The sequence below is a fragment of the Stenella coeruleoalba genome (genome assembly GCF_951394435.1).
Source record: "Stenella coeruleoalba genome assembly, chromosome: 13".
Taxonomy (NCBI): domain Eukaryota; kingdom Metazoa; phylum Chordata; class Mammalia; order Artiodactyla; family Delphinidae; genus Stenella; species Stenella coeruleoalba.
Window position 1 is genome coordinate 9,889,324 of NC_137159.1, and position 8,694 is coordinate 9,898,017.

At 50.3% G+C, this 8,694-nt stretch overlaps 1 protein-coding gene across 1 annotated transcript; it reads right to left on the reverse strand.

Annotated features, from left to right (window-relative positions):
- On the reverse strand, nucleotides 1-5,040 carry ITPRIPL1 (ITPRIP like 1). The gene is made up of 3 exons (XM_079941339.1): nucleotides 4,937-5,040; nucleotides 4,665-4,767; nucleotides 1-3,806 (listed from the first exon to the last, which is right to left on the reverse strand). The coding sequence occupies exons 2-3, from the start codon at nucleotides 4,671-4,673 to the stop codon at nucleotides 2,148-2,150; spliced, it is 1,668 nt and encodes a 555-aa protein (XP_079797465.1). The 5' UTR covers nucleotides 4,674-4,767; nucleotides 4,937-5,040; the 3' UTR covers nucleotides 1-2,147.
- Between the last annotated feature and the right edge of the window lie 3,654 nt (nucleotides 5,041-8,694).

Below are 8,694 nucleotides of genomic sequence, written 5' to 3' on the forward strand. Positions count from 1 at the left end.
TAAGACCTTTTAATTTGGCTGATATTTTGGTTTGGACACCATGAAAACGAATAACTTAGGTGTTCCTTAAGATTCTGAATTACTCTTTCCTGGTTACCGGCCATGCCACTGGGAAACCACAGGGCAGACTGGTTCAAAGTACACTGAGAAACACCAGGATGTACTGGATGAAGCGATCAGGGTAACGTGAACTTCTTGGGAACAGGCATGTGAGAATGCTGATCTGCTGGTATTGCAGATTCCGACCGATACAGAAAATAATCTTCTTTATTGATTTGGAAGTAAAACACCAGCAAATTATTTTCTAAACAAAAAGCATATGTATTTTTTAATTTATTTTTTTGGCTGCGTTGGGTCTTTGTTGCTGCACGTGGGCTTTGTCTAGTTGCGGTGAGGGGAGCTACTCTTCGTTGCGGTGTGTGGGCTTCTCACTGCGGTGGCTTCTCTTGTTGCGGAGCACAGGCTGTAGGCGCGCGGGCTTCAGTAGTTGTGGCACGCGGGCTCAGTAGTTGTGGCTCGCGGGCTCTAGAGCGCAGGCTCAGTAGTTGTGGCACACGGGCTTAGTTGCTCCGCGGCATGTGGGATCTTCCCAGACCAGGGCTTGAACCCGTGTCCCCTGCATTGGCAGACAGATTCTCAAGCACTGCACCACCAGGGAAATCCCAAAAAACATGTGGATGTTTTTAAAACACCAAAATCCCACCAGCATAGAACCAACCATCATCGCATCTGCACTTGAAAGCTGTACCTGGCAGATAGCAGCAGACAACGCGAGAACACAGCAGTGGGAGCCCCAAATATTGGCTGGCATCAGCTTCCGGGACACTTGTAATTGATTTTTGCTGCGGGGAGGGTGTGGATTCTATAACCAAAGCCTACGAGGCCAGCACCTAAACCCCCCATGAGGTCACATTAAATGTGGGGCAAGGTTCTCCTCCCCCGAAGATCTTCCTGGCAGTGCTGGGTAGGAACAGCACTGGTATTTCCAAAACAACCACACCCACAACTAGAGTCACATTTCTTAACACTCCTCCCCAGGATGCCCAGGGTTTTGAAAGAAGGGGAAATATACCAATCATATCGCCAGAATTATGACTTTGTTAGAGCTGAACTGATTCACAGTCCCTTCCTGTCCAGCCCTGGCAGTGGGCCTGGATTGTGATGACCCCGCTTTGCAAACCCACACACGCAGTTCAAATAATCCCTTTGTCTTCTTTGAAAAGAGAATACAAAGGCATTACCAGACTGAGAAAAAGCACAGCTGCACGTGGTAGCTAAACCTTCTTTCCATTTAACAAATAAGTGGCTCCCCTCAGAAACCGTAATTGTTCATCTCAGAGCCCCCCAAAAGACTGTCCTCCTTAAGGGTTTTATAATGTTTCCAGGCACTGAGGAGGTCATCAGATGTTGACGATGTAATTAATTTTAGTAAATACATTATTTCAACTATGGGACAGGCCACCGTTGACTTAATATTTGTCTGTGAGTCAAGTTATTTGGGTAGTATTGGAGTTCTTTTCAGATGCATAGAACAGCTATATTATATTGCACATATCATATGAAAATGGGGCTAAATTAAGAAAATGGCAAATAAACATCTTGGTTATATCTTCAAATAGTGGAGGTCTGAAAAATTCGATCCTAAAATACGAGAAGCTACCATCACAGTATTTGGGATAAAATGGAGTGCTATCAGCTTGGATATGAGTTGGGCTGAGTTCAATAAGGAAACCAGTTTACAAGGGATGTGCTCGGAGTTGTTCACAAAAGAAGGAATAAGCTGGAATGGAAGTATTCTCTGGTTCTCTGACTTCCAGTGTTGCTACAAAACCCAACTTCACAGGCCTCTTCTGGATCTCAACTCTTTAGCAGCAAGATCCTCCCATAACATCTGTTACCCTGGGCCCTCTTGGGGTCATGATGAAAGTTAAGTCAGGAGAAGAAAACTTCAAAGACCCAGCCTTGATTAGGCCCTGCAGACTGGACCCCTCCTCACGACCACTTCACGTACTCCTAAGTGTCTTAGTCTATCATAGTCCCCACAGGCAAGGTGAAGATCACGTATACTGCTGATGTGTCTGAAAAATAAACTCTTCTGCAGCCTGACAATCAGAAATACCTTCTCCCCCTTTTTAATGGCCTGTACATTAATGTGCCCCAGCCAGCGGGGCACAGGGCAGAGCTTTCACCTGGGTCAGAAGGTTGTGGAACTCTTCCACTGCCTGTGAATGTGCCATGGGGTTTAGCACCAGGTGTTGGAAGAGATTGACGGGCTCAGCATTACGAAATGTCTTAGGGATCGGGATGGTCAGGGGCAGGAAGGTGTTACCAATGAGGAAATGATGGAGGGACCTTCTCTGGAGGCCTTGGCCCAAGAACCAGAGGATGTCCTGGAGCCGCTGGGAGAGCATGCCATGCTGCCAGTCTGTGAGGGGCAGCTGCAGCAACAGGTGCATGAGGGCTGTTTTGAAGTGGTAAGAGGTGAGGATGGGGTGGGATGCTCCCTGGGGTAAACTCTGAAGGTCCCGGAGACTCAAAAGGATCTGGAGGCACTTGAGGTGACAGGTGTTCTCGGGAGCAAAACGCCCGACCAGCTTTAGGAACAAGTGCTCACAGGCTGCAAAGGACTCGGGCCAGTCCACGCTGGTGAGCTGTTCCTGGTCAGGGGCCTGACTCACCAGGTAGACCAAGGAGTCTTCCTGTTGCACACCCAGGACCAGGCGGATTGAGAGAAAGCGGCCTGAGCGGTAGTCCAGCCTGAGCTTGCAGGAGGTGGTGGACGGCGGCAGGCTGAGCTTGAAGTCATACTTGTGGGCCACGAGGGCCCAGGCGTTGCCCACCATGTTCGTGAACCACTGCACGGTCTTACACACATCCAGGTGGGAGCCGGTGCAGAGAGCCGCCTTGATGGAGCTGTTACACTTGCCCAGGAGGGCTGAGTGGTCCCTGTGGTGGTGCACCAGGCACAGCACGTCCCCCAGAAGCTTCTCGCGCTTGCACACGCATTCCGACTCGACCCGCACGCGGCCACAGCGGCGGCCTAGGGCCAGATCCCTCATCTCCAGCGCAAACATAGTGCCCTGGGGGGGAACAATGGGCACCAGGATGTCAAATTTCTGGGTCTCGTGGAGGGTTCCCCATTTCTCGAAGGCAGCCCCAATGCCCAGGCAGTCCTCCAACTGTGGGTGAGCCTCCCGGCGGCTGAGCACCTGACAGGCCTTGATGAGGTCGTCCACAAAGCTCTCCACGAACTCGCAGGTGCAGGGCAGGTCCCGGGTGACGTTCTGGATGTGGTGTTTGTGAAAGGATTCCAGGGCCTCCCTCGGGGGGAGGTCGGTAAACCAGTTGTAGGAGGTGACAGGCACGACACGGACCTCCTCCGTCTCATCATCGCTGCTGGAATCAAAGGCCGGCTCGTGCTGCATGTTCTGTCGCAGGAGCTCAAAGATGAGAAAAAAGCAAAAGAGGCCAGCGTTCCACAGGTTTCCCAGCATCCAGCCCAGCGGCCCCTCGTGGCCATCCGCCTGGAACGGCCGCCCCCTGTCTTTCTTCCCCGGCACTAACTGGACACTGGATGGGTCTCCTCTCCAGAAGTTCTCTGCCTTCTGCTGCTCCTCAGCTGCTCGCTTCCTCTCTTCAAACTCTAGTTCTAACTGGCGCATCTCCTCGCTCATCCGCTTCTCCAGCTGCCGACTTCTGGCTAGTGTGTCCAGGTCCATCCGGTCACTGACCATCAAAGGGTGGTGCACGACATACATCACTGCCAAGAACAGAAGGCTTATCACAGCCATTGGAGGCCTCTGCATCTAGACAAGTAGGAGGATGGGAGTTAGTGGTGATCTTCGGGACTCATCTGCTCTCCAGCGTGTATTCCCCATAGCGCTGGAACCCCAAATCCTGGAAGTCAGCTACTCAGGAGGAACAGAAAGCTCACAGAGCTGGGGTTGGACAGAGCAAGGGCGGCCTGCCTGGGAGGATATGGGGAAAAAGGGGGGCAGCAGGATGTACCACCCAGATGTACCATCTCTACTGCTTTCCTTCCACATGGTGTGGGTGGTATTTAGGTTTCCAGAATGTGGACATGGGACTCTCTTCACTCCTAGGATGGGGAGGGGGACCCTGTTCCAGGGTGGCTTCACCCAACTCATCAGGCCACCATGGGCACCAGGTGTGCCCTGCTTATCCCAGAGGCTCCCTTCCATGGGCAGAAAGCACTGGTCTGCCTGGGCAACACCTTTCTTCTTGCCAGGCCGTCAGCCCCACGCCAAGTGGGATGCTGTAGCATCCTACTTCCTCTGTGACTTCACAATCCTCATTCACCTCAGCCTGTGTCATCAGACCACTCAGCAGCTCCTCCACTCCCGTGCCCAGTGGGCCAACCCCCCGGGGGGGGGGCTGCCAAGGAGGCACAGTGCCACCAGCCACTTCTCCACTCCTGCTGCTGTGCTCTCTGAGGTCCTACCGGGGCTGCCGGATACCGCATTGGTGGGCCAGGCCCAAAGGCAGGCACAGCTCCACCTCTTGGCCCAGGAAACTTCGTGAAGAACCGGATGCCCAAGGCCTCCTGAGAGCCCGCAGGAGTGGGTTCCTCTGCCTACCCATCCACCACAAAGGCCTGATGCTTCCTGCACTCACCCCACCTGTTCACAAGCTACTGGGCTTACCGAGATCATGAAGGACCAGCCGCGTGGGCGCTGAAGCCAGGTGGGGGACTCTCCTCCCTTTGGAATTCGTCCTTGCTTAGTCTCACCGCCCTCTCCAGGAGCCCTGTTAAAATTTACAACGTACCTGGGGGCTTTGGCTCAAAGCCATGTGCCTCCCCACCCCCCCCCATTCATCGCTTCCCCAAATTCCACGCCTAGAGATCTGAACTCTCATCCGCCTATTTAGACCAAGCCAACTCGTTTCTCCCGGGACCTGGGACCAGGTTACTCACGGTAGGCGTTAGCACGAACATGGTCTTAAAGAGCCCGCGCGGCCTGACCGTCCCCGCCTTCTCCCCCGCACGGTGGGGGCTCCGGGTTCCTCGCCGGGTCCGCCCGCGGACGTGGCCCCGCTCCCCTCTCCCGGGGAGCACACCATGTTTATCCAAGGGTCCGATTGTCTGTGAGCGGCGGGCCCCGAGACCCCACGGTGCCGCGCGCCGCTCAAAGGGCGCCAGCCGGACAACGCGCTCCCGCGGTCCAGGCTCCGCCCAGCCCCGCCCAGCCCCGCCCACCCAAATCCCCGCCGCGCAGCGAGCGCGCAGCAGGAGTCCAACCCTGAGGCCGGGTGACCCTTCTCGTCAGCGCGCGCAATGTGTCCGCCGCTTTGCCTCCCAAGGCCCTGCGGAGGGGCTGTGGCCACAGACTCGCTGCTGAGGGGCGCTCACGCCGCAGGCGATCAGCCTCCCTAGAGTCGCGCAAGGGGGCACTGCAGGGCCGGCTGTCAGCTTCACTCAGCTGGGTTCAATGGAGAATACACTTAATGGGATTTTAGAATACACTTACAGTGAGGATGGTGGTTGCATAACCAAGAAAGCATGGGGGGACCGTCATTCCCACTTCAGGCTGGCCCTGCGCAAAATGGTAGTTCCCAACCGGGGTCCTTGGACTCTTTAATCAATAGAAAATTGTAAAAGGCCGGATGAGAAATTCAGGCAAGGCTTTATTGGGACTCCTGCTGCAGCAGGAGAGAGAGAAAACAAGCAACAGGTTCCCTTGCTCATTCCCTGAGGGCGTGGGGGGAGCTGGTTTTTTAAATGGGGTGAGGGTAGGGGCAGGTTCAGGGGTTTGGGGGGAGGGGGCTTGGGTGGTCTGCCCACTCCCTTGGTGGTGCCTTTTGCAGGAATCTTGCCCAGGACCCTGCTTTTGCTGGGACACCTCAGAAGTGGCAGTTGGGTTTTTGGTCTTTTTGTATCTTGTTTATAATTTGCCTCAAGTGCCACATGCATGTAGTCATTTTTAGTTCCTTACAGTTTCTTTGCATTCTGTTGCGGAGGAAATGTTTGCAGGTGCAAGCACTGCAGCAAAGGATCCCAGGTCCCCTCTGTCTCAGTACAGCAGGTGAGGTGTGTGGTCAGCATCCTTAATGTGCCTCACCAGACTCAGGTGTCTTTCCCCAATCCCTTTCTCCTATCAAAGTGACTCTCATGAAAAAAACAGACAGCACCCAAAGACCTGGCCTGAGGCCTTACTAGCTGCTTGGGAATAAGAATCCTAAATCTACCGGATGACTCAGGTGATAAGATGGGTGTGTAAAGGAGAACTTTATAAAGTGTGGAGACCGGATGAGCTTATTCGCTAAGAAATGCGAATGGAATGGGCTTTTTGAAAAGGATCTTTAGAGTCTCAGAAAGAACCCCAACCTTCCTTCCTGTCCTGTGTCAGCTATCCAAGGAGAAAAGGAAGTAATGATCTCTCCATAATTACCAATTAAAGTCCTTCTGCTGAAAGACAATCAAGTTTCACGCTTCCTTATCCAGGGTCAATGCAGAGGGGACGTCAAACAATTTGGACAGTACTTCCAAAAATACTGATGTATTTAATTGTGGAGGGGGAAAGAAAGACCGTCTTCTGGCTGACCATGATTGAAGTTCCAAACTTACTTTTTTATAAACTTGCATGATGAAGAATAGACCACAGGCTACTCCTACTAAGCATCAGTGCAATTGAGCAATAATAATGAGATCATTTTAAAAGTTATGACATGACAGTGTCAGGATGAAAAAAATACATTTCAGAGTGGTCAAAACAATGGTGTTTAGAGCCACGTGTTTAAAGGTGTGTTTTCATGATCAACTAAGGGTTTGCTTTTAAAGTGATTGTCGGGTTAGAAGACATTTGCTAATTCATGGTCTGCACAGAAATTAAGTTGGTTGCTATATCAAATTAGAGACTCCAAGCTAGAGAACTACTAATCCGTTGAAAGATTACACTTAAATAAACAAAAAGCCCTCTAGCAGTGGACATTTCTTGGTCTGTTTTTGGTGATTTTTCTTCTTCAACATGAAGTTGGCTTAGTGAGTGGATTAATAGGAAACCAAGTCATTCGGACACCTTGTCATTCACCCTAATTGGTGATTGTACACAAATGACACATGAGTAAACTACAGCAGCGGTCACTCATTTAACAAATATGGTCGTTTTCCCCAAAAATAAATTTAATAAATTTATTTTCATCACAAAAAAATAAATATGTGGAAAGTAAGTACCTACATAATTACTTGATTCTGCCTCCTGGTCTGCAAAACCTAAAATTTGTTGAAGACTATTAGCCTTTTGGGGAGAACGGTTGCTCAAAGACTTGAGAACATTGGGAGAAATATCAGTCATCAATTAAAAAACATGGCAAACAGTTTTGAATGGTTTTCCTAGGCTTGATGGATCTACAGATGTTACCAATACTGTTCAGTTGTTGCTGTTTATTCAAGAAACCAAAGCAGAGTTTGTAGTTACTGAAGAAGTAGATTTTATGAATAGTCTGCATGGGACAACTAGAGGCAAAAATATTTCAGAGTTGAGGGACTTCCCTGGTGGTGCAGTGGTTAAGAATCTGCCTGCCAATGCAGGGAACACGGGTTTGATCCCTGGTCCGGGAAGATCCCACATGCCGCGGAGCAACTAAGCCCATGTGCCACAACTACTGAGCCCGTGTGCTGCAACTACCAAAGCCCATGAGCCTAGAGCCCATGCTCCGCAACAAGGGAAGCCACCGAAATGAGAAGCCTGTGCAGCGCAAGGAAGAGTAGCCCCCTCTTGCCGCAACTAGAGAAAGCCCACGCACAGCAATGAAGACCCAACAGATCCAAAAATAAATAAATAAAATTAATTAATTAAAAAAAAAGAGAGGGAGCCACTATTAGCCTGTCTCGGGTGATGTTATAGAAGGTGGAAAGAGGCCACACAGAGAAGACTCCCACTGCTAGAGTGGATGGCAGATTATTCGTGAAAAGATAATTATGATCATTGGGATAAGCTGAGCCATAGGTCTGTGAAGATATTTTAAAATGATACACAAACCATAAAGTTTTCGTAAAAGAGTCTTGTGGGGCACCCACGTATTTCCAGTATGTTTACCAAAAATAATACTACATAAATCTTACACTCATGTTTTGGTCATCACACACCTAAAAAAACATACAAATATACTGTATATATAAAAAATAGAATGTGTAAATCTACATCAACATGGAAAATAGACCATAATATATTAAGTGTGTGTGGGGGGGGAAAGCCGGTTAGAAAACCATGCTATGGTTTAATACCACTGTGTTACGTGTTGTGTGTATATACTACCTAGGAAATATGCTTAGGAAAAAAGTTTCAAAGGGTGAATTCCAAAATATTTACAGTGATCTTCTAAGAGTGTAGGGATTGATTACGGGTGACTTTTACCTCTTTCTATGCTTTCGAACTGTTTAACAATGAGCAGGTAGTATTTTCACAATATAAAGATAACATTCAGACAATGCCCAAATCATGAATGAATGGGCTCTGGTGTGTCTTACTCGAATGGAGCTCAAAATGCGTTTTCTAAACAGGTGCGCCCAAGCTGGCATGTGTAACCCAGGACCTGATTTGTGCCTGAGCGGCATTCTCCCGGTTCCGGAGACCCGGGAAAGGGGCTTCCTCCTCCCGGTCAGTTCTGAGGGCTCCACGAGCGCCCTCCCCTCGCCCCTCAGAGGCAACTGTACCCGGAGCCGCGCCTGCACCC